Raw genomic sequence first — 26,228 nt, 5'->3', positions numbered from 1 at the left:
GGATATGTAAAGTCTATGCAGGTTCCTGGTTATGGGTCTTAAGTGGATGCCTTAGGGATGAGGGAGAATGTGCTTTAGCACGCTCTCCCCATATTGCCACCTGCACAGAACTGTGGGTGTCAACCTTACAGCATCCACTGCTTGCTAAGGACCAGGGAGCTGCTTAAGCTGGTAAGTATTCAATTCTATTTCTCACATGACCAGAGCCATACCCACTACTCCACATGGCATTTACAAAAAGAAGTGGTGCCTTAAAAGTGCAATTTTCTCGCTGGGCTTTATCATATCCCCCCCCCAAATTAATCCTAGTCAGTGCTTAAACAGGAGGCCAGATAAATTGAATTTAAAAGCTCTGTTGAAGGCATCGCTGTTTAAGGATGCTTTTAATGTTTAATCGATTATTTTTATTTTATTTTTCTGTTGGAAGCCGCCCAGAGTGGCTGAGGAATCAGACCAAAGGCCTACCTTGTCCAACATCCAGTTCTCAAAGTTCCACAGCAAATGTTTATTCAGAGGCATACTGCCTCCGATAGCAGTACACAGCCCTCTAGTAGAGACTGCTAGCCTTAGCCTTCTATCAGTTCCCCTAATCCCCCTTTTAAAGCTGTTCAAGCTGGTGGCCATCACTATAATTTGCGTTATTGGTACACGTTCTTAGAAGTGAAAATAAACGCACTGCATAAAATATTATATACAGTATCTTATCTACTGATAAATGCTTCTTACCAAACATACTTTTGAAGGACTTGAGCAATCATCTGGAAATGTTTGTTGCCTTTTGAGTCCACCCGAAGTTTCCTCTGCAGTGCCAGCCGGTTCAACAACTGCATCGTCAACTTCCATTTTAAGAGAAACAGCAGGTACAGCAGGTTCCCCTCGACTATTTCCAGAATGAGAAGCAACGTCACACGTGTCATTCTCTTGCTGACTCTGCCAGCTCTTTTGAGGTGATGTTTGCTCGGAACCACCCGCTTCTTCTGCAGTTGCATCTTTCATGAACGCTTTTAAACGTGTTTTCCTGCGGAAACTCTTCTTAGCAATGACTGCTTGGAGTTTGGCTTCTTCAGCAATAATATAGACTCGGCAACGTCCTCTGGTGATAGCTGTGTAAACATGCTGCCAGTTCTGGCGAGGTGTATCGCCAACAACATATACAATCGTATTTTCCTCAGAACCCTAAAAATTATATTGAGAAAGAGCTTGAGAAAGAATATATTGAGAAAGAATTAAACTATATTGAGAAAGAATTAAACTGGGTCCAGATTTAGCCATGTATAGAGAAGGTTCGTTGAAATAGGGTCTTCGTTAATAATGACTAATTTAAATCCCATTTGTTACTCCAACATGGCTAAGTCAAAATCCAACTCTAAAAGTTTTACAATAAATTAAATGCTTCAAGATTTTATTTTTCCCTTTACAAAATTAAATAAAGCCATTGGCATCGCCTGTAATTTCTACCTCAGAAGCAACAAACAAAAAATAGACAGGACTAAAGTAAAATTATTTCTCTCTAATTCCTATATAGGCACAAGTTAAGTTTCTGAGTCATGTGGTCAGGTCTTGCCTCTTCCTTGACTTCTCACTTTCCCACACTGGCAGACACACCTCTCAGAGACTTGCCATGTGCCCTTTCTAGATTTCAAAAGTTACTTTCTACTATGGATGCTGACTTCTCAAGTTTATGTTGCAGCAGGGCCAGGACAACTTGACGGCTCTCATCGAAGCTTCTTTCAACCACAATCCTCTAAGTTGAAGAGTTAAAACTAACTCCATCTCACAGATGTGATAGTTTTGACAAATAAATGCTTCTGTTTTGAATTATGGTGTTTCAGCAATGACCCCACAGCTTACCTGAAATGTGTGAATAGTTCTGGCCCAGGCATGCTTTATCTTAGAGTGTTTCTGGAGGGCTCTATAGTGCATGACATACTCAGGTCCATCAGTTATGCCAATAGTCAGGAAACGGCGACCATTGACTTCCTTATCCTATAAACAGAATGTGCAAATTCACTGCTTTTCAGTACAGCATCCATTTGCCAGCTGCATCCTTACCTTCAAGGAGTCCTTCCACTAGGAACCCAGCCATGACATTCTCTTGATTACAACACAGATGCATAGATTAAGCCCCATCTGAGAATTTCCTCATCTCCTGTACTTTGAAGCCACACACCACATTTTACTTAGATGTGTTAAGTTTTCCAGTCCACCTGCCTCCTTCCAATTAAGTGTTGCCTCCTTACATGAGAATCAGGCACAGAGATTTATTTATTTTTGTGTTTCTAAAAGCAGGCTGATGACAAGTTTTTTTCTGCCACTAAACAACTATTGGATCAACGATTGAGCCAGTGGATACTCACATAGCATCATAGCACCAATTAGATTTTGATAGCAAGGCTTTTTGAAATAATTACCACTTATAACGGCCCACCAGATCCACTATCACAGAATTAAGGCTTTTTGAAATCATTACCACTTATAACGGCCCACCAGATCCACTATCACAGAAACAGCAGATTGTCCATAAAGAAAATCCCACAACTTATAATCAGCAATTGCCCCTTTTTACATCTTTCTATGATAATGAGGTACAGTACATTGCATCTCTGTCATGGTCTAGAAAGGTTGGATGCAATTAGTCTTGATTAAGCTTGATTTTACTGCTTGGTTGCTTTAAAGCAAAAATAATAAGCATAACAAATAATTTCCCCAGACAAGAATTACATAGGTATGTTATCGGACAACAAACCTTGGCTACAGCTTTTGGCTAGTGAAGAGGTAGCTTAACCACAAGTCCTGGTTTGAATGACACAAGAATTCGGCACGGGGTGGGAATAAGAAAGAACACAGGAGCCAAAAGGTTGCAAACTCCTTCCTGGGAATCTACACATTTGCATAGTCCCACAACATGCAAACCAGGCTACTGTAATGCCACAATTTCTGCTATTTCTGCCTAAACGGCCTCGGTCCTGTATACCTGAAGGAGCGTCTCCACCCCCACCATTCAGCTCGGACACTGAGATCCAGCACCGAGGGCCTTCTGGCGGTTCCCTCATTGCGAGAAGGGAGGTAACAGGGAACCAGACAGAGGGCCTTCTCGGTTGTGGCACCCGCCCTGTGGAACGCCCTCCCAGCAGATGTCAAGGCAATAAACAACTATTTTACATTTAGAAGACAACTGAAGGCGGCCCTGTTTAGGGAAGTTTTTAATGTTTGATGCTGTACTGTTTTTAATATTCGGTTGGAAGCTGCCCAGAGTGGCTGGGGAAACCCAGCCAGATGGGCGGGGTATAAATAATAAATTATTATTATTATTATTACTATTGTGACTCTGAGATCTTGAGCGACCAAATATGGACGCAGACTAAGAAAGGAGGCAGCTGCCTTTTTACATGTGACCTGAAAGGCGGGGGGGGGGGGGAATGTCTCTTCTTTCCAGGAAGAGTTTCGAAATCCTTTGATCATTCTACAGAGTACTTGCCTCTTTAATGAAGAATATTTCTCCATTGCACAACCGCCTATCATCGTAATTGTTATTACGGTCATCATCAGCATCACGACCCGAGAGACGAGCTTCCCTTCTTGAGCAGTCTTTGGAAGTGCAAGGATCAGAACTCCCAGCGAGAAGATCTTTCATATACGCATTCCTTGAGGAACAGATTTTGTCACCACGCAAAAATTGCAGCCGATTTTTATGGTTTCTGAATCAAATTGAAGCAGAGGTCTAAATTAAATTAAAGTTTCAACAAGTTGCTCTTTCAGTTATGGCATTCATGGCTGCCCAACAGATCCGCAAAGTAATTTTCCTGGCTTTGATAACGAACATGCAAGAAAGGGTGTTGGGAGGTTTGCTAATAGATTCGCCAGCTTTGCTGTATCAATTAAAGCTAAGCTTTAACAAAAAAAGTATACCCCCTGGGAAAACAATAAAATAGCGTATTTCTTAGGTTTCCTTTCCAGTTTATTATGAATGCAGTTAAAAACAATAAAAACAGCAAGCACATCCCAATTTTAAAAACAATGTTCTCATGTCAATGAGCTGGCAAACTCATGGATTCTGGACTTTACAAATGTCTGCTAGTACACAAAGAACTAGAAATAAGGACCTTTTCACACAGCGAGAAACGCTGCCGTTGTGAGTGGGACACCCATGATATGCTCAGTACAGCATTGGAGTGATGTCCTAAGTCCATGCAAGGGATGAACACAGCCATACTGTAAGTGCTCTGGCACTTGTCATGGTGTTCTGTTGCGCCAGAAGCGGTTTAGTCATGCTGGCCATATGACCCAGAAAAGCTGTCTGTGGACAAACACTGGCTCTCTCGGCCTAAAGCGAGATGAACGTCACAACCCCATAGTCGCCTTTGACTGGACTTAACTGTCCAGGGGTCCTTTACCTTACAGCACAAACACTTGAACATCATACAGTGAAAGCTCTTCAAAAATGTCATACCGTGTTGTGTGCCCCGAGTAGTGCCTACAGCAGATTTCATTTATGATGTCACAGTCCTTCCTAAGAAGAAAAAACTTTATTAGTTTAATTATGAATTATATACAATAGATTTAGAATAATAGAAGCCAGGTATTTTCGGTCCCTGTCTTTAACCAGCCAGTGAAATAGCAAACGTTTGCTCCCTGCTAGTAAATCACTTCCAGAGTTATCTGCTCAGACAGACAAGAACTTAAACAATTAACACCGCAAAGAAAAAGGTGAAACAGCTGAAGTAAGGGTTTTTATCCTTACTTTGAGTCCTGTGAGAATAAGAGAAGATACCAAGAACTGCCCCTGTCACTCTTAGGAGTCTCAAAAGCTCAGAGGGCAGTAAGTGAAGCAGAAGAACTGCAGATTGGCCACAGGAAAGGGTAGCTATCTCTGTTCACCATAAATGACAGAAATACATATATGCTCTAGGAGCGAGAAGGGTTTATGACTATTATGGTCTAAAAACAGACCACTGCCCAACGGAAAATACCAGGGATCCACACTTTACACCTATGATAATGGTTTACAATGCACACATGAAGATCCATTAATTGCAGGAATTATATACAATACACTATGCCTCTCCCTCCTCTCTGCATACTGCCGATATCCGGTGATGCACAACATTTGCCCCATTTATGCAACATTGTCCTCAAATGCAAGCACCTTGGTTTTTTCCTCCACCAAAGTGAATGGCAACCATTTGTTGACCTAGGAAGAATAAATGGGTGTACTTGGGCATTGCTTAAGTAAACGCTACTTCTGTTTTGCCTTATCTCGGAAGAGAATTTACTTCATATGCTCTGTGGGAGAACTGAGCCAATTGCTAGCTCTGCAGACTCATCTGGCCTTGCACAGAAATTAACCCTAGGTCCTCTTTTTTATAAATAAATAAAAACTCTAGAACGCGACGGAAATATTCTAAGAACTGGCTTTATACAGACACACACAAAAATCTTTGCAATATACCATAATGGAAAGAGAGATGCGATGGTGTATCCTGATAGTATGGTATATGGTGCCTGCCAATCAAGAGAGTATTGGAAAAATAAAAGAAAGGAAGCATTTAGTTTACCCTCTTCTAGTTTTGTTGAAGGCACTACAGTAAGGTACAGATGTAAAGCTGTTACTTCCTTAACCATTGTCAAGACAGCAATGTGGAAGGGCTGTAAACTCAGTGGTAAATATCTGCATTGCATGCAAAGGTCCCCAAGGTCAATGCCCAGCCTTTCCAAGTAGGGAAATGCCCCCCCCCCAAAAAAACCTTTGGTGAACTACTTGGTTAGTGCAGACAAGACTCATGGTTCAGGGTGCAAGGTCACATATTTTCTCCTCTATTCCTTCATTCTGTGAAAATAATACCCCACCTCCAACCTCCACCATCAGTTGCTATTAGTGACTATGTCTGTTCAGCACTAATCAGAGTTAACTCCTAATGGCGTTCTGAAAACAGTCAACCCAGGGACTCTACATGCGAAGGGAGAGGGGAGGAACTGGGGAAGCAAGCCTGTGATTCTGCAATCAAATCCCAATTGCTTCTCCAAGTTTGACGGACGGGCAGTGTCTTTTCTACAACGGTCAGCAAAAGTTATCCCACATCTCCACAAATAACAATAACGATATTTTTTATTATTTATACCTCGCCCATCTAGCTGGATTGCCCCAGCCACTCTGAGTGGCTTCCAACACATATAAAAACATTACAAAATGTCAAACATTTTAAAACTCCCCAATATAATTTTTACACGGCTATTACCTTCTGAAAGCAATGAACTGTGACTGCTTAGGATCTTGGAGTCCCGGCCCATTTTTAAGCAAAGCTTCGATGGCGCATTGCAAATCTGATAACAACGCAAGACAGAAACTGGTTACAGAACAAGCAACTGAAACCAAAAACCCCTACAGTCTACTGTGAAATGGCTGGTTATCGACTGATAGGAGCCATAATGCTGCAGCCCCTGGGCTGTGTTATAGCCTGCACAAAGCCTACTGCAGATTGCTCAGCACTCCCCCAGCCCACGCCAAGATGACAAGTGTGTTTGCAAAGCTGTCAGGGAGGCAGGTACACAGCAATGGCTCTCCCCATCACATCCCCATCGTATCTGAAGAAGTGTGCATGCACACGAAAGCTCATACCAAAATATAAACTTAGTTGGTCTTTAAGGTGCTACTGAAGGAGTTTTTTTATTTTTCTCCCCATCACAGTCGTGCTACTCTCAGCCCAAACAGCTATTTATTATTTCAGTTATGAATCATTTCCTAGGAAACATCCCAAAGCAATTTAAACAGCACACACGCAATTCCTAATCCAATGCAGATAAAAATCTCCACTTACAAGGCTTTGGCTGTCTGGGGAAAGTGTGATTGCCAGCACCAAACAACAGGGAAGGAACACAATGGAAATCATTTATATCCCATTGCACCCACTGTGTATGTGTGGTTAAGCGGGGGGGGGGGGGGAATCCCAGTTGCATGTGCAGCCCTTGGGCCAAGAGGCATACCACCCCTGGCCTATCAGCAACTTAAGATAGGCTAGACAAAGCTCTAGGGCAGGGGGGGGGACTTCCAGCCCACAGGCCCAATGTGGCCCAGGAGGCTGTTTTCACAAAACCATGACCACCTGCCCTACATCTAATGCCAGGTGCAAGACAGATAAGAGAAACAGCAGGACTGGCAGTACCAGTCCCGCTGTGGGGATGTCAATCACCCAGCCAATTCCTGCAGAACGCAGCCCTATTCTCAGGTGCTTTGAGAAGCGCCAGACTGGCGAAGTCCTTTTTGCTACAATTCCTAGCTGGCTGTGTGGTGCATGGAAAGCTCTTATGCAAGGGGATACTGATAGGTGTGCGGAACAACCCATCTGCCAATTGCCTGATGTCATAATGATGTCAGGTGACCGAGAGGTAGATTGTCAGACCCAGCTACCCAAGCTGGCCCATGAGGGTGAGGCCAGCTCATGATTCGGCCTGCTGGGCCAAAAGCTTTCCCCACCCCTGCCTTAGAGCTATGCAACAAATCTAATTGCATTCGGTGCAATGTTGAAGTTGCTCTGTGCAGGAAGGGAGAGAAGTGTAAGTGTCATTTCTTATCCAAGAAGGTAGGTTTGCTGTGCCTCAGCTGTTTTAGCGCATGCTGCCTTGCTTCGGGAATTTAAAATGTGTCAGTAAACCATGACAATTTTCCTTTTTTTAAGTAGACCATGCAAGGCTGAAGGCATCCTATACCTATGCTACCCAGTAAAGGTAAAGGGACCCCTGACCATTAGGTCCAGTCGTGACCGACTCTGGGGTTGCGCGCTCATCTCGCATTATTGGCCGAGGGAGCCGGCGTATAGCTTCCAGGTCATGTGGCCAGCATGACAAAGCCGCTTCTGGCAAACCAAAGCAGCACATGGAAACGCCGTTTACCTTCCCGCTGTAGCGGTTCCTATTTATCTACTTGCATTTTGATGTGCTTTTGAACTGCTAGGTTGGCAGGAGCTGGGACCAAGTAACAGGAGCTCACCCCGTCGCAGGGATTCGAACCATGCTACCCAGTAGCTAAATCTAAATCTGTAGCAACAAAGCATGCATTGGATATTGTGCAGCATTTAAGGAATTTTATTACAAAAGTTCGAAACTCACAGTGACCGTCATCTCCAGGAGGTAAAACAACAAAAATAAATTTCTTCTCAGCACTTGGCACTGCCCACGTTTTGTTCTCTTCCGACATTCTGAGCACTTCATCAAACTTGGGGTATTTCTGCTGAGAGATTCTGCATCCAAAACAAAGTAACGAAAGCGTCTCATGCTGCCCTCGACAGAATTGTTTTCCTTATGCGCAACATCATTTAATTTTTAAGCCAAGAACCATAGTTTCATTTCACACACAATAACTTATACATCCTCCCATTACACAATATGTTTATGTATAGTTATCACACCATGCATTCCCAAAAGAACTAGGTTTGGTTTGTCCCAAATGCTGAACTAAATTTCAAACAAACATTAATGGGAAATGTTTCAAGTAAGAGGCTGTTTTTAAATACAAGTGTCCACACATGCACAAACACACACACACACACACCAACATTATTCAAAAGGTTTAGGGGTTTCCCCCCCCCATTGTTCCGAGACAGGAATGTGAGAGTGATAGGCTAAGCTTTCTAAGCATGTTACACATCTCCAGGTAAGACGTTCAACAGAAACTCCAGTCCAACACACAACTCAATATCACTGTGAAGAATAGAGCAGGTTGTGGCAATCAGATATCTTCCTGTATTAGAGGGAAAAGTTGTCATGACGCAGTCTGCATGGCCACAACACGACAGCAGCACAGAGGGCAAGTGAAGCTGCGCAAATGAGCAGGATGGCACAGCAAGCAAGCGAGTGGCACAAGCAAGCCTTCCCTTGTCCCTTGAGTCCCCGCCACCTGCCAGCCCACTTACACGTGCACATAATACAGAGATGGAAGCTTGCGGTGAGTCAGTGGGTGCAAGGAGCAAGCAGGCAGGCGGCCCAGACAGGTCTGCAGGCCTTCAAGCACTTCCCCTCTCCCGTCACAATGGCCCCGATCCTTCTGCCACTGCTGCTCACAAAGAAGAGGGGGACAAAAAAGCGGCAGTCTTTCTCCCCTTCACGCAGCCACCAACAGGAAGAAGCAGGCAGCATCGTGGCAAAAAGAGGAGAGAGGCTCGTTCCCCTCTATTCTGTGATTGGTAGAGGCAGCAGGGATTTTAGAATTGGGGCAGGTTGTGAGGAGATAAGGAGGTCTGGGTGAAAGGTGGTGGGGTTGGCAGCAAGGTGGGGGCTTGGCAAGCGCCATAAGAAGGGGCAGCAGCCCCACATTTTTTTCAAAAAAAATAAATCCCTACCTTGTTGCATTATCCACAATTAACTGTGACTCAGCCCTGTGATTAGTTTTCAGTTCTATAGACCAGCCCCTTGACTGAAGACTCTCAAAAATATCGGCCAGCATATTACCAGGCTCAATACTGGGTAACTGCCTAACATCACCTAAATAAAGTACAAAGTTATATTTAACGAAATTAGCTGCATTGTCATCATTATTTTATTTATTGCATCTTTATCGCATGCTTAGGTCTCTCCAGTATCCAACGCTGTTTACCGTGATATACACATCCACCCAACTGCTTCAGTCTAAAATACAGCAAAGACAGTACCAGCTCAGAAGCAATATTGTGTGATTTTCTTAGAAAGGTTTTTTTTTAAAAAAAAATCCATCTCTTATAGAATCATAGAATCATAGAGTTGGAAGAGACCACAAGGGCCATCCAGTCCAACCCCCTGCCAAGCAGGAAACACCATCAAAGCATTCTTGACATATGCCTGTCAAGCCTTTGCTTAAAGACCTCCAAAGAAGGAGACTCCACCACACTCCTTGGCAGCAAATTCCACTGTCGAACAGCTCTTACTGTCAGGAAGTTCTTCCTAATGTTTAGGTGGAATCTTCTTTCTTGTAGTTTGAATCCATTGCTCTGTGTCCGCTTCTCTGGAGCAGCAGAAATCAACCTTTCTCCCTCCTCTATATGGCATCCTTTTATATATTTGAACATGGCTATCATATCACCCCTTAAGCTTCTCTTCTCCAGGCTAAACATGGCCAGCTCCCTAAGCCGTTCCTCATAAGGCATCGTTTCCAGGCCTTTGACCATTCTGGTTGCCCTCCTCTGGACACGTTCCAGCTTGTCAATATCCTTCTTGAACTGTGGGGCCCAGAACTGGACACAGTACTCCAGGTGAGGTCTGACCAGAGCAGAATACAGTGGTACTATTACTTCCCTTGATCTAGATGCTATACTCCTATTGATGCAGCCCAGAATTGCATTGGCTTTTTTAGCTGCTACATCACACTGTTGACTCATGTCAGGTTTGTGGTCTACCAAGACTCCTAGATCCTTTTCACATGTACTGCTCTCAAGCCAGGTGTCACCCATCCTGTATTTGTGACTTTCATTTTTTTTGCCCAAGTGTAGTACTTTACATTTATCCCTGTTAAAATCCATCTTGTTTGCTTTGGCCCAGTTCTCTAATCTGTTAAGGTCATTTTGAAGTGTGATCCTGTCCTCTGGGGTATTAGCCACCCCTCCCAATTTGGTGTCATCTGCAAACTTGATCAGGATGCTCTCAAGCCCATCATCCATTCTAAAGATGTTGAATAAGACTGGGCCCAAGACAGAACCCTGTGGCACCCCACTAGTCACTTCTCTCCAGGATGAAGAGGAGCCATTGATGAGCACCCTTTGGGTTCGGTTCTCCCCAAGTTGGGAGTCCAAATTAATACGGCAAGAACTTTCTGTGTCTCTGTGTGTTGGCACCATAGCTCATCCTGAGCAGTCTGTAAGGACCTAAGAAGAGCTCTTCTGGATCAAGCCAAAGACCCCTTGTGGTCCACATCCTGTTCTCACAACCAGATTCCCAGCAACTGGGAGGCATGCTGCTTCTGACAGTGGATGCAGAACATAGTTTTATCCCTCCATGCATATGTTTAATCCTCTTTCAAAGCCATCCAAGTTGCTGGCCATCACCAAATCTTTTGTCTGCCCTAACCTTCCACCATTCAGCTTCGCTAGACGGCACACAGTACTAATATTATGAGAGGGAGAAAAGCAACTCCCTATCCATTTTTGTTGCACATCCTTATTAAGAACCTTGTAGCCTCTGCTCAAACTGGGTATACCATATAAACATCTAGAGCAGGGGTCAGCAAACTTTTCAGCAGGGGGCCGGTTCACTGTCCCTCAGACCTTGTGGGGGGCTGGACTATATTTTGAAAAAGAAAAAGAAAGAATTCCTATGCCCCACAAATAACCCAGAGATGCATTTTAAATAAAAGGGCACATTCTACTCATGTAACAACACACTGATTCCCAGACCGTCCGCGGGCCGGATTTAGAAGGTGATTGGGCCGGATCTGGCCCCCAGGGCCTTAGTTTTACTACTCACAGTCTAGAGTGTTCCCGAGTACTTCCCATTATAAATATTTATTCATACACCACTTTCTGTCAGCCCTAATGAAAGAAGCATGAAACACAGTGGGATCTCTCGTATTGGTCCCGCGCCGAGGGCCTTCTGGTGGTTCCCTCACTGCGAGAAGAGAGGTTACAGGGAACCAGGCAGAGGGTCTTCTTGGTAGTGACACCCTCCCATCAGATGTCAAGGAAATAGACAACTATCTGACTTTACTAAGACATCTGAAGGCAGTCCTGTTTAGGGAAGTTTTTAATATTTGATGTTTTATTGTTTTCTGTTGGGAGCCGTCCAGAGTGGCCGGGGAAACCCAGCCAGATGGGCGGGGTATGTATTATTATTATTATTATTATTATTATTATTATTATTATTATTATTATTATTATTTTATTTTGCATAGCTCGTTTTGAATTTGTCTTAATTGTTCACCAAAGCTTTACACTTACCAAGAATAATAATCTTCGCAAGCCGGGCATGGTCCAACAAGAGTCGTAAAACCCTGCTAAGCATTCTCACAGGCACCATACTTCCTTCGTCTACAACCAAGACATTTACTGAAGAAAATTTCCATGGATTGCATTTATTTTCACTCCATTTAGAGAAACTGTAGGTAACCTAAAATAAAAAAGAACCCTGTAATTTGAAATTAGCATTCCTTCAAAGAATGGTTTGGAGCATCAGTCGCGGGTTTGCTCAGACTAGAGTTTGCTATGAGGTCTAAAGCAGCAAAGTATGGTTTGCACTTGGCCCTTCAAACTAGAATCGGAAACCATGGTTTGAAGCTGGAAGGCCTTTTTGGGAAATGACATGAAGAATAGCAGCTTGTAGAGAATCAAACAGTTTCAGTTCTCTCAAATAATGCCAAATGTAATATTCAGATTATTAAACTGAAATGCATATGATTATACTACCATATTATTGGAATGGTTTTAAAAATAATTCCTACCTGATGCAGAGTATAAGCAGGTTGTCCTGTTTTATCAGACAAGAGAGAAGCTGCCCTCCCTGTAGGTGCTGTATATAAAACATTTAAAGATTCATTTCTGCATTGAATCATGTTGGAAGCATGGCCGAAAGTATTCCATTCTTCAGATGCATCGAGGTCAGCTTCAAAATCTTTACAGGCATTCATAGCTTCTGTATTTTCTGCCTCTCTTAGATAGCAGAAAAGGTGGGTAACTATTGTTGTTTTCCCGCAACCACCTTTCCCACTTACGATCGTCACTGGATTGGAACAGATCAGTTCTATAGCACTTTCCTGATCTGGATCTACTTCTACTTTGTGTTTCAATTCCTTCTCGGGTTCTTCAAAGTCAGAATCATGGTTAGAGTTTTCTTGCACATCTGAGGAATTGCCAGGCTCCTTCTGGTCCACTGCGCAAAGTTCCTCATCGTTTATTTCACTCTTAGCAAATACATCTCTCATGTTAGTAGCATGTACATTTCTATTAAGTACCTTTTTCGGATCGGCACGCAGCTGCCATGGCGTTTTATTGCTGAGCTCGCATACAGAAGTTGCAATTTGCTTTTCAGAATTGAACAAATGAGGAAGGAACACAAGCTCTCTCTCGGTAACCACAATGTTTTCATCTTTCATAAATTTAATTGATTCCCAGGCATGTTCCACGGGCATATTCTTTGATACCATACGTGTCAGTTCATGCTGTTCTTCATATGTATTTCCATTTTCTGCACAGCTCTGTTTGAGCTTTTCATATACCATTAGTGCATTCTTCTGCAAATCGGGAATCTTCTCAAGAATATGTCTGCACTCGCATATGGCCTTCCAAGATGCCTCACCAAAGTAAGTATGCAGCTCTCTTTTAATTATCTTTCAGAGAAAGCAAAAACCTGTTATTTTGAGACATGGCATTTTTAACAGTACTCTGTAAAGTTAGAAGGCATGCAACCTTCCATGAGCTTTGGTGCACTATTTTCAACCAAAGCAAGCAAGTTCAACAGAAATTCCAAAGGCCAATTCCAATGTTGGCCAAAACATTAAGAGCAGTATACAACAAAGTAGTCCGTTAGTACAAAGACTCCCCCTCGCTCTCCTCCCCAACTCCAACCCATCTGCTTCAGAGGGTTGGCAAGCGGGGGGAAAGCCCAGAACAGATTTAGGAGAGGCACAGAGAGAGGAGGGAGGGGGAAGTTCTGTTGCACAGCCAGAAGTCTTTGCACTAACAGAACTACTGTAATGGATCCTGCCCTAAGACTACAATTCTATGCCCTGCTACTCAAGTCCTATCGCTTCCAACTGGGGACAGAACTGCAACAGCTAAAAACTAGTATTCACTGAAATTAAAAAAACCTAATGAGCAGAGGGCTGCTAGGCTTAGGAACAAGAGGAAGACTGATTGGGAACAGCTCCAAGGACTTCGTTAAGCTTGCTAAGGATGCTGGGATTAGGGTGGCAGACACAAAGGACAAGCTGCGTGCACAGATGGTCAGGGAAGCCCAAAGTAGGCTGCAGGACTTGCCACATCAATTCTACCATTAGCAAGTATACGGTATGATGATACTCAACTGTATTTCGCTGCTACACCTGGATCAGGAGAGGGTGTGACTGTTCTAAGCTAGTGCCTGGGTATAGTAGTGAGCTGAAAGGCCTACAAAGCAAGAATGAATCCTGTTAAGATAGAGCAGGCATAGGCAAACTCGGCCCTCCAGATGTTTTGGGACTACAATTCGCATCATCCCTGACCACTGGTCCTGTTAGCTAGGGATCATGGGAGTTGTAGTCCCAAAACATCTGGAAGGCCGAGCTTGCCTATGCCTGAGATAAAGACTCTGCGGATGAGCAGTACCCAGGTCTAGAAGTTCCCCTGTTTTGGACAGGGTTGCACTCCTTCTGAAGGAACAGGTCCATAGTTTTGGGGGTGCTCCAAGATCCATCTTTGTCACTGGAGGCTCAGGTGACCCCTGTGACAAATGGTGCCTGTTATCACCTTATGCTGGCATGCCAAACTTGACTTTTCCCTGGCCATTGGGATTGATGAACCACTAACCTCAAGTTTGGACTACCGTAATGTGCTGTGCTATGCTATGCTATGCTATGCTATGCTATGCTATGCTATGCTATGCTATGCTATGCTATGCTATGCTTTGCTATGCTATGCTATGCTATGCGTAAGGCTTCCCTGGAAGCTGCAGCTGGAACAGAATGCTGCAGCCAAGTTGCTGAGTGAAGCACCTTGATGTGCACATATTGCACCTGCGCTGAGGGACCTGCACTGGCTGCCAATCAGCTACTGGGCCACCTTCCAGGTATTGTTAAATACATAAAACCCTGAACAGCCTGGCACCAGGTTACCTGAAAGACTGTAATGTCCATGTATAGACCTGCAAGATCACTTAGATCACCTGGGGAAATTCTACTCGTAGCCCTGCATCCTACAGATCATCATAGGTTGGCTGCCGCAAAAATGGGCATTTTCCGCTATTGCCCCTATATTATGGAATGCCCTGCCCTCTGCCATAAGTGAAGCAGCAACCGTCAGTTGCTTCATATAGCTTGTAAACACATCATTTTTCTAGGCCCTTCCCTGACTCATAAGATTGGACCCTGTTTTATGTGTTGGAATCCCCCAATTCCTGTTTTATTGGCTTCTATAGCCTTTTTATTATTGCTGTTTTATTGGTTCTAGGCTGCAGTTTGGGTTTTAGTGATATTGGTGTCTGTGTGTGTATACTGTAGACTGATTAGGGATTTTGAAAATATTAAGCAGTTAATAAAACTTTTAAATATATAAACAACTTTATAGTCAATGCAAATCAAGCCTCTTATCTCTCTTTAGATTAGAATGCAACCCAGCTATACTAAAAGAAACTGAGGTATCTGCCATAAGGATAATGGGGAGATGAAGTGAGGACCCAGATTCCTCTTTCCTGTTAACTACCGTATTTTTCGTTCCATAAGATGCACTTTTTTCCTCCTAAAAAGTAAGAGGAAATTTCTCTGCGTCTTATGGAGCGAATGTGTGGTCCCTGGAGCCAAATTGCCCAGGGACTAAAGGCAGATCATGCTTTTTTAAAAAAGAAAAGAAAAGAGCTAAAGGCTAACAAGAGGGAATGAGCTGAAAGGAACCCGCTCAGCAGCTGATTACAAGAGATCGGGGAGGGAGATAAGAGAGCTAGCTCCCTTCCCAGCCCCTTGCCTAGGCCTCAATTGTTGTCTGCAGAGGGAGACATATGACTGGCTTATTAGATTATCTGTCTGGAAACTGTGGAAATGGGTCCCTTTCCTAGAGAAGCTGCAGAACTGTGAGTTGAACCCCATAAAAACAGGATTTTCCCTTTGCAAGGAAACTCAGCAACTTTGAGCTGATCCTTAAAAAAAACAGAGCTTTCCCCCTTTGCAAAATAAGCTTCCTCAAATATTTAATGGGGGGCAAAGTCACCTAGGCCTCTAGGAGTTGGCTGCTATGCCTAGGACAATTCAAGAAAGCAAAATATTTTTTCTTGTTTTCCTCCTCTAAAAACTAGATGCGTCCTATGGTCGGGTGCGTCCTATGGAGCGAAAAATACGATAGGTCTTTGCTCAGAGAGGCCAAGCTGTATTCAGGGAAGAAGGCAACTTTGCTCTTCCCAACATCTTGCAGCTGGTTTGGTATTTGGTTCATGCAACAGAAAGAAGATAACACCCAGTCTCTACCTTTGTAGCTGCTTGCTTCAATGGAGGAAAGTCAGCTGCTAAGGGAGACAAGGGAGACCTGCCTTACCCTGTTTTTTTCATGCACAGATCTGCAGTCCCATGAGAATATCTGGTGAGAGCACCAGATGTGCATCCTTGCCCCAAAATTGCAGGAAAAGCATGGGAAAATCCCAAAGCTAGCTTTTGTACATGGTGTTCTTCTATAATGCTTATGAAGCCATTACATCTAATTTTGTTGAAGCCATTTAAAAATCTATTGTAGTACAGTATGACTACGATTCAGCTGTCTTGAGTTATAAGTTGTTTAGGGGGAAAACTGAGTCCCATTATCAAATGAACTACCATCCAATTATGTTATTTTGTTGGCATCCGTCTGTCTCGAGAGACAACGGAGCCCAAGTCAAACGTCTGTTAGCAGCACTGAGGTGAGCAGTGTGTTTGGAGGTCCTGGGCTGCCCGGGAAACAATATTACGATAGTTTCTTACTTCTCCGAATCCAAGTTTCCATGGCTTTTCCTTCAAGATTCTATGCAATTTTCTCAATGTATAATCTTCAGCGTGTATTTTGCTCCAGTCCAACTTTGCAATGCAACAAGAAACAGCTCGTGGCAGAAGCAGCGGCATTAATTCCAATATATTCGGAAAGGCCAGGGCTACTAGTACAGCTTTCCCTGCAACTGTGGAACCAAGATACAAAAAAATGCTATTTATAAAAATCGAAGTCAGTATGTTTTATTGCAAGTTTTATTTATCACATCTAAAGATTCCTCATGTAGAGTTACTGAAAGTAGTTCCAAACATTGCAATCTCATATATGTTGGGTTGGACTCAAAGGTACCCTTCCTCTATTGGAGGCACCCCTGAATCCATCCTGTGGACATTTGTTATCCATTTCTTACTTTGTGGTAGCTTACATAGATTTATGAGGCTGCGAAAGCAGTATCTACTTTGAAGAGAGAGAGAGAGAGAGAGAGAGAGAGAGAGAGAGAGAGAGAGAGAGAGAGAGAGAACACAGACTGCTGCTATTTATGAATGAGTTAGGACACTGTTTGAAAATATTAACAAACTCCTGGTTCAAATATAAAGTATCTTGGCTTGTTAAGCTAAGTTATGCATAAGTCCTGTGTGCCCTCACACTGAGTTCTTGCATTGCTTCCTTCCACATTAGCATGATGCAATTCAAAACTTCCAGGGTTAACTAAAAATAGCCGAAATTGTAGTTATTAGGCTTGGAACAAACCAGGATCTGAAATGGCACTTTGACGCAACAGGAAATTTTGTTTAATTAATCCAGGGAGTCCTCAACTGCTGCGTGCCGAGCAGGGAAGAGGGAAGGCCAACAAAATGACAGAAGGCACAGGTGCATACATTTCTCAATTTAATAAGCCAAGGCAGTTTTTGTCTGAACCCAGCCAATTTTAGCACAGGGAATCTGAATACAGTCACTCAACAAACCAGTATAACAGAGCTATGGCTCCTAAAAACTCAAGAGTAGTTTCGAGGAGAGTTTCACTCATTCTTTGTCAATTCCTAGTACAGGCATAGGCAAACTCGGCCCTCCAGATGTTTTGGGATTACAATTCTCATCATCCCTGACCACTGGTCCTATTAGCTAGGGATGATGGGAGTTGTAGTCCCCAAACAGCTGAAGGGCCAAGCTTGGCTATGCCTAGTAGATTCTGAATGTAAATATAGGAATAGCCAGCTTAGTGGGGCCCGAATACTGAAGTGTATCCAAAGGCATGTACTTACACTTCCTTTAAAATAAAATAAAATAATAATAATAATAATAACAACAATTTTCTAAAATAATATTATTTTTAAATTCCTTTAAAATTATATAACTACAACTAATCCAGAACATACCTACCAGACTGGTGACTGGGAGCAGCCACTGGGATCATATAATACCTGTCCTAAAAGATCTACATTGGCAGCCCAGTGCAGTCATATGTTATGTTGCATTAGGTTCATGTTGCGTCTTTTCGGCTTGCGAACGCGGCAACCCCGGAAGTGTATACTTCCAGGTTTCACCACGCGTGCGGGCACAGAAGCGTTTTGCATGCTTTGCACATGCACAGAAGCGCTCTATCGTGCTCCGCGCTTGTGCGGAAGCGCAGCTCTAGTTGCAGACTTTTCGGGGTGCACCCCAGAACGGATCGTGTCCGCAACTGGAAGTACCACTGTACGTTTCAGAGAACAGCACAGTGTTGGTGCTGGCCTTTTAAAGCCCTAAATCAGTGATGGCCAAACTTGGCCCTCCAGCCGTTTTGGGACTACAATTCCCATTATCCCTGTTAGCTAGGGATGGGAGTTGTAGTCCCAAAACAGCTGGAGGGCCAAGTTTGGCCATTGCTGCCCTAAATGGCTAGGCTCAAGGTTGTCATCTGAACTAGCCAGGTGTTTATCTGAGAATCAATCACAGTCAGTCCATCATTTGGAAAATAAAGACTTTAGAGCTGTCTTGCCCCAAAATGGCAACTAGACATTCTGTTTTGGCAACTGTAACCTTGGTTTAAGGGGCCATTTGGCACCTAGCTTATATATCTGAGTTTCTAACACTGCCTCTGAGCAAATGATTGAAAAGAATGTAATCCTTAAATAATATTGCCCCCCTCCCCACAGCTGATAGAAAAATCATCTTGCCCAACCATAGATTTTGGATTGTTCTTCCTTATCGACAAGCACAGCTTTCTTAGCCTTTGATATAAGGTTTGAAATTGTTACAAAACATTGCTTTCCTTATAGCTAACCTAAATGTGGTAATGGCCAGTTTGTAGCTATTGCTTCTTAGGCCTACACTTAGATCTTAACATAAAAACACTTCCTTTAAAAAAAAAAATAAGAATGATACTGAAGTCTATCACTACCACTTTATAAACATATTAAAAAACCTATCTGATTTCCATATAAAGTTAAGACCAGTGAAGTAGCCACTATAATAAGAAACAATTGAGTATTACATAGTTATACTTACATGACTCCTTAACATAATGAAAAATGTCAAAGTTTTTGGTATCTGTACACGTTTGACTTTGGGTATTTGTAGATATCACTCCTTCCTGAAGTTTTGACTCCTGAAACTGTTTCAGCGTTTTTTCAAGATGTGCAAAGTTTAAAGACTCTTTAGGAAACCATTCAAAAAATGCATCTTGAAATAACTGTGGGACAGCACATTCTCTAAAGAACAGTGAAATAATATCTCTCCCTGCATCATGCTGCAGAAAATAAGATGGGTAGCTCTTCATATAGTACTTTGATTGAGACCGCGTAAGTTTGGCATTCACTTTCCACCAGGGATCAACCAATGGAAAACGCCCAATCACTTCGTATGTCTTTTGGGAATCTTCCTCCTGAATTATAACTGAAATTGTTTAGAAAAGGATTGTCAGTACAACAGTCAAATGTGCTGGTACAATATTATCTCTAGTGGCTTTTTTTAAAAAGCCTCTAGGAACTGAGGCTTGTTAGAAGAAGCCAGGGTCAAACTACAGATTCAGATCTTGGCTTGCTTTTAAAAGATGTACAATAGTCTGTTTTCACAAACAATCTCCCCTAGATTGTGCTCACCAAAAGACAGTTCTACAGTATGTGTTTACTGCAAAGGCCAGCTGTGTAGAGCCCTCCATCACTAGAAACATATGAAAGTGCAATCCTACTTCCACGCACATCCCAAACAATTATTTAATGTTATATACCTTAGATTGTGCTTTCTTCATGAAATGGAATGTATGTACGTACCACACTTGAGTGAAAGGTACACTTGAACTACAGTATGGTGTAGTGGTTAGTGTTGGACTTAACAGTGGTGTCCGAACTTTGGGGGCCGACCAAAGGGCTGACCAACCAAAGTTGTTGACCTTTTTTTAGGATTGAAGTTGTAAAGCTTTTTTAATTATCATTTTACCCCAAAGTTGCTGAGCTTCTTTTAGGATTCAAGTTGTTGAGCTTTTCTTAGGGTTGGAGTTGCTGAGTTTCTTTGAGGATTGAAGTTGTTAAGGTTATTTTAGGATTTTACCCCAGGAAATAAAACTGCCACAGGGGCCGGATTAAACCAAACGGTGGGCCAGATGAGGCCCCCGAAACAGACTTTGGACATGCCCAGACCAGGGTTTAAATCCACACTCAGCCATGAAGCTCACAACATGACCTTGGCCTAGTCCAGTGATGGTGAACCTATGACACGCGTGTCAGACGTGACACGCAGAGCTCTCACTGCTGGCACGCGCCCCATCGGCCCATTCGCGCTGTTGTTGTCCCCCCCCCATTTGTTCTCCTCCTCCTCCTCACGCTACAGCTTGTCTCCTTGTCTCCGCTGTTAAAACCCGGATCTTTTTGTTGTTGCTGCTGGTAGCCAGAGATTGTTTTTTAACCCTTTCTGTGCTGTTTTTCTGGCGCTTTGGCAGACGATGATTGGGTGTAACAGTGTTTGTTTTTTAACCCGTTCTGTGCTGGGTTTTTTGGCGCTTTGGCAGACTATGTCGGTGCTGTGTGTTAGTTCCAGCGAAGGTATTATTTGTCATTTATTTCTGTTCTCTTCCCCCCCCCCAAAAAAGCGCAGCAGCTTTGGGGCACCCCCCCCCCAATAAAGCAAAGCAACTTTTGGACACCCCCCCCAAAAAAAACCTCCAAAACTTTGGTCAGCAGCTCCCCAAAAAAAGCTCAACAACTCTGGGCACTTTGTGATAAATAAGGGTTTTTTGGTTTGGTTTAGTTAAATAATTGGTTTTTGGTTTATTAAATACAGTTATATATTACAATTATACATTTTTGTTATTTAAACTATAAATATCGCAAAATTATGGGTTTTTTCTTGAAGTGACACACCACCTGAGTTATGCTCGGTTTTTTGGTGAATTTTGACACACCAAGCTCAAAAGGTTGCCCATCACTGGGCTAGTCACTACCTCTCAGCCTTATTTACCTCACAGGGTTGCTGCGGGGATGAACTGAGTACAGAGAGAACCATTAAACATTACTCTCACTGCTTATGTAGAGCCTTAACAGTAAGAAATTTGAACCCAGCTCTTACAGAGTCCCCAGCGGCTCCTTCCAAGGCAGCAGTAGTGCAAGCTGATCGTAAGACATCTACCTCACTGAGTGCCTTGGGCAACTGATACTGTACCTCTTGGCCTAACATACTTCACACAGGGAGAACCAAGAATGCCACTTTGAGCTCCTTTGCGAAAAGAGTGGGAGATAACTGAAATAAACACTTTCAAAAGCAAAGTGCACACTGGAAACAGTGGAATTATGAAATGAAGACAGGCCACGGAATCAGTTCTGCATTTGTTGGCAAACACTTTGCAATGATAGGAAGAAGGCAAAGTTACAGAGCAACCGCTATACATGACTATGCAAAAGGGAGTCCAATGCAGTTGAATAGGACTTTATCTCTTTTAAGTGTGTATAGCATTATAGTCTTGAACTGCAGGAAAAAACATAACAAATAAACAATTAAGTCTTTTGCAACGTAAACAAATAGTCCCGTGGCACCTGAAAGGCTATCAGTTTTATCACAGCAGCAGCTTTTGTGGGCTAGGGTTCACTTCAGCAGATGCACCCAGGGCTTTTCCCCCCCTTCCAGATCTCCAGAACTCAGTTCCGGCAGTACCTCTCAAATGGGCACCGTTGCCATTCTATGAGAATGAAGTTTTGGCACCTCTTTCTCTAGAAAAATAGCACTGGATGCAACAATGAGTTGGCAAGAATGGGTGTGGAGAAAGGTCTGAGGCAAATGAAATGCATTCTCGTAATGACGTTAAGTGTAAAAATAACTATGGCTATTCATTCACACAGCAGCTTGGGTGGGCAATTGCCCCCCCCTCCAATTCCACCCTAACCCCTCGATTCACAGCTTTAATTAAAAAAAAACCCAAAAGTTTCTACCATTTGTAGAACCTGAAATATGAGGCAAATGTACAGGCACTATTCCAACTTCTCCCTTTCAGCGTTTTACTTGCCTCCCCACCACCAGGAAAAGTTCCCTCGGATGCCTATACAAGTTCGAGGTGCTGCTGCTGCTTGTGTTAGCACCTAAAGTGGTTTAAAAAGTGAAAGACACACATACGCCAAGCATTTAGATTCCTAAAAGGCTGGGGCTTGTTTCCTGTTAATGCAGAGGCGCTTCCCTGTTCCTTCCACCTACACTAGTTGAAAACAAGTTTCGGGTCCCACAGCCTTGTCCCTCGAGGGCGAGGCCTGCCCACGTCCACCCGGAAATGCCGCGGGGACTTGCGCCAAGCAGGCAGGCTGGTGCGCAAGGCAGCGAAGGAGTCTCCCCAGCGCCCAGGCGCGCGCCTAATCCTGCTCCTTACGGGTCTTGCGCGCTGGTGTGTGAAGTGGCTCCTGGTTCGCGCCACCGAAAACATCTTCGAAATCCTCCGGGTCGGGGTCACCGTCCTCGTCGTCGTTGCTCTCTGCATCTTCGTCCTCGGGAGCCGCCTTTCCTTCCTCCGTTTTCAGTGGCCGCAAGAGCCCCCAGAGCTCGAAAGAGCGACTCTGGCCCGACCTGCGGCGCTGCGCCATTTTTCGGAGTTCCCGCCCGTGCCAGCTCCTTCCTCCGCGGGCAGCCGCTGCTCCGCCAGTAAGGATGCGCGGCCTTTTCCGGTCTGCGGGGCCAAAAGCAGCGGGCAACAACAACAACAGCAAGAAGCGCCCTGCTTCCGGGTGTGGGATTTATTTCACGGCTTGCGCAAGAAATTGCTGCTAGCCACTTCTGCTTCCCCATCTGTGCCTGCGCAATCAAGATTAGCAAAGCAACTGTGCGGTTGGTGTGAGAAAAGCACGGAAGTTGCCTCAGTTTTGGGAGCGGTGGCTGTGCTTAGCAATCATTTTGCAACAAAAGCAACTCGCCCCATTAGGTTCGAAGCGCGTTTATTAACTTTACATGAAAGTCCCGTCCCCCCGTCCCCCGCGCGCGCAGAGCCACAATTCCTAGGCCATTTAAACTACAGATCCCAGGATTCTTTAGGGAAAGTCGTGTACTTTAAAGGTATGGTGGGTACCCAGCCTGTGGCACCTTAAAGACCAATAAATGCTGCAACCGTTGAATTCAGTAAGACTTAAGAGCAGGCATGATAAGAGTTGCACTCCTAGTCTGTAAGACTAAATTAAGATACTCAGAAGTGGCTTGAGTTCGCCATAAGCAACCTGACATGAAATGCTGGATTAACGGTTATGCATTGCTTTTGCATTGCTACAAATTCCCTTAAGCATACTTGCAAAAAAAAAAAAAAAGCAGCAGCAGCCCTATACAGAGTTACTTTTAACACTGAATTTAGGGAGATTACCTCTGAGTAAACATGCACAACATCACACTTCATCTATTAAATAAAGCTGCAGTCCTAAATATATTTACTAAGGACAGGACTATACTACCGGTAGTCACCATTGGACACCAATACTTATTTCAGAAAAACTATGCATATGATTGCACTGTTGCTGGGGCCCCCATGACTTTTTGAGGGGCACCATTTGCTGCTCCCCTTCTAGCTACAACATTTATTCCTCTGGCCCTGCACTAAAACCACGTGCAGAGTGCTATCCTGTTTATGTTCACTCAGGAGTAAGCCCAACTATGTTCAGACACACTTCCCTATGAGTAAGTCCCATTGAACTCAGTGGGACTTACTTCTGAGTAAGCACGTATTGCATTGTGAAAACATTGGCAGTATTGATAGACAATTTCCTTTCTGTTTCCATAGCATTCGCCCTTCACTAATATGACCACTCTGGGCAGACTAATGACTGCCTCCCTTCTTGCCTGTACAGTATTTTGGCAAAGAAGGATGGCTTAATCATCTCCACTTGACTGGCCACTCTGGCTGCTGCAGAAGCTGGCAAATAACTTCATTAGAAGCCATATCCCATGCAAATGTAAGGTAAGCATTACACTTACCATGAGGATAGGATAGCGTGCCAAACTATTGAGTTCTTTACAAGGTGGAAAGAAGCTAGCAAAAAATTGCAAATGGGCAAAGACAACACTGAGCAAACATCAAAAGGTGACTATAACAAAGCCTGTTTCTTTGCAGGAACTATTTTCTTACAATCCTAACTGTTTTGGACCTGTCAGAATAGAATCATAGAATTGCAGAGTTTGAAGGATCGTCTAGTAACAGATCACCACCAGCCAGGTCCCACAACTTCAACATAAAGCTTTCATTTCACCCAAACACATCAAATTCAGTGCTAGGCAGTGTGGCAAATGGTGATTCATTAGTTTATGAGATGATCATTCATAAACTTGAGATAATAACGTTAAATTAAATCATTCTTTAATTTATGGGAAATAATATTCCTACCTCATAAATTCAGGAGAATTGCTTTATCTCAAATGTGCTGGTAAAGACGTGCGCATGTCTCTCCCCCTTGACACTTACATTAGCTCATCATCATGGCAGAGACCTCTCAAAATAACTCCCCAGAATGATAGCTTTGGGGCTGGCACAGAAGATAAATCTAGTAGCTGTAAAGTTAGAGGTCAGGGAATTGATGTTAAAGGTTTGAAAGGAGCAGACATGCGCTCCAAAATGCTTGTTTAATTTCATAGGCGCAAGACAAAATGTGCCCGAAATGATTTCTTATTTCCCCATCGGAAGGTGCCAGCCTTATTCCAAACGCCTTTTGGGTTGCTTTATTAGTCTTAATCAAGTCCCACCTTGTGCCAATAATTCAAGAGGCCAGAGAACTCAAAATCATCTTGCCGCTAGCTGTACAAGATGCTTTGTTCTATGCCTTTGAAGGTTTGTGCGCTGATCACCTATAGATGCTGAATCTGAAACCTTTAATGCCCAAGGGATGCCCTTGAGGTCCTAGTGGCCTGAGGGAGCCAAAACAATATCTCCTAAAACATTAATAACCCAGAGGTGCAATTTATTTTCCTTAGCAGTTTTTGGGGGGCTAGATCAGACCATTTGGTGCCTTATCAGAACATTTGGTCCACCTATCTCAGTGTTGTCTATATGGTACTGATGGGCAATAGCTCTCCAGAATTTTATCCAGAAATCTCCCAGCCCTACCTGGGGATTGAACCCACCTTTGCTTACCCAGCTGCATATCTCATTACTACTGCTGTGGTGCTGCCAAAGCAGGACTTCAGGGAAGAAGTCGAGAGCTCCCAGACACAACAGGGTTGGCTTTCCATACAACTCAGTCCAGTTCTACACTTACCTAGTTATAGTGTTCATCTCCTAGCTCATTTTATTTTATGGCACCTTTGCATTCTTCTTGTAAGTTGCTTTGAGAACATTTTCTTCCTGTAAAAAGCCATGGATAAATATAATAAATAAAATAAAAACTCATTTAATAACTGAGGAAGGGAGTAAGCATGACAGCGGAGGAGATATATATGTATATAGAACAGCGACTCTGTGAGAAACTTATGCAGACATCTGAATATTAAGTTGGTCCATGAATATCTTTCCATGAAGGTCACTGGTAATTACTGCAGCCCTCCAGCTGTGATCATTTATTCAGTTAAAAAATATAGTCTTTCACAGATGTTTAGCAATCATTTTGAAACACTAGGTCATGTTGTACATTTGCAACAAATTAATATTACGGCGAAGGATTGGTTATTCATCTCTACTGGGCACTCAAGGGGTATGACAAAGATGTCAACTAAAATGTTACAATTATATTGATTGATTGGTGTTCTAATAATTTTAAGTGGAGAATACCCTAGTATTTTATGTACAAAAATTATTCATTTTCCTTTCATAAAAAGGGACTTTTAACAGCTGGATTTCAAGATGTCGCTTCCCAGCGGTGTGTGCCATCCAGCCAAGATGAAGCGTTGCAAGTCCAGTTCTTTTAAAATTTAAAAATCTCAGAAAGTTAAGCATCCGCTCAGCTATACAACTGAAATGTGGGGTGAAATGTGCTGAACAGCTGGGATCTTCCTTTAAGAAACTATTCCATATTCGAATATCTCTGTTACTAGGTTGACATTTTCCCTCATATAATGTAGACTTCTTTCCATCACTATTGCAAGGGTTCAAGCCAATCTTCAATATAGCCCCCCCTTTTTTTCTACAAACTACATATGACAGAGTGTTACGTAGATTTTTCTCGGATGTCTCGTCGGAGTCCTCCTCATATAATTTCTCAGCTACAAGGTTTA

General features: G+C 43.2%; 1 protein-coding gene across 5 annotated transcripts in view; it reads right to left on the bottom strand.

The window, feature by feature from the left end:
• The window catches only part of HELB (DNA helicase B), a 28,831-nt gene extending 5,852 nt beyond the window's left edge, over positions 1-22,979 (bottom strand). For 3 of the 5 annotated variants that reach the window (XR_004693359.2, XM_060279642.1, XM_035127921.2), the window contains exons 1-12: positions 22,420-22,979; positions 19,080-19,466; positions 16,589-16,779; positions 12,395-13,279; positions 11,895-12,063; positions 9,333-9,474; positions 8,104-8,234; positions 6,237-6,321; positions 4,451-4,510; positions 3,479-3,698; positions 1,852-1,986; positions 727-1,176 (exon numbers count right to left, since the gene is read on the bottom strand). Coding sequence is in view for 4 of the 5 variants with exons in the window: in XM_060279642.1 (XP_060135625.1) it covers positions 727-1,176; positions 1,852-1,986; positions 3,479-3,698; positions 4,451-4,510; positions 6,237-6,321; positions 8,104-8,234; positions 9,333-9,474; positions 11,895-12,063; positions 12,395-13,279; positions 16,589-16,779; positions 19,080-19,466; positions 22,420-22,630 (3,066 nt within the window). In the remaining variant the exon portion in view is untranslated. The remainder of the gene's footprint in view (positions 1-726; positions 1,177-1,851; positions 1,987-3,478; positions 3,699-4,450; positions 4,511-6,236; positions 6,322-8,103; positions 8,235-9,332; positions 9,475-11,894; positions 12,064-12,394; positions 13,280-16,588; positions 16,780-19,079; positions 19,467-22,419) is intronic. The other 2 variants (XM_060279643.1, XM_060279644.1) reach the window with 2 other exon arrangements.
• Positions 22,980-26,228: the final 3,249 nt, after the last annotated feature.

The sequence above is a fragment of the Zootoca vivipara genome, chromosome 10 (assembly GCF_963506605.1).
Source record: "Zootoca vivipara chromosome 10, rZooViv1.1, whole genome shotgun sequence".
In the NCBI taxonomy this organism is placed as follows: Eukaryota; Metazoa; Chordata; class Lepidosauria; order Squamata; family Lacertidae; genus Zootoca; species Zootoca vivipara.
Note: the sequence above shows the minus strand (reverse complement) of the source record. Positions and strands in the feature narration are given on the sequence as shown.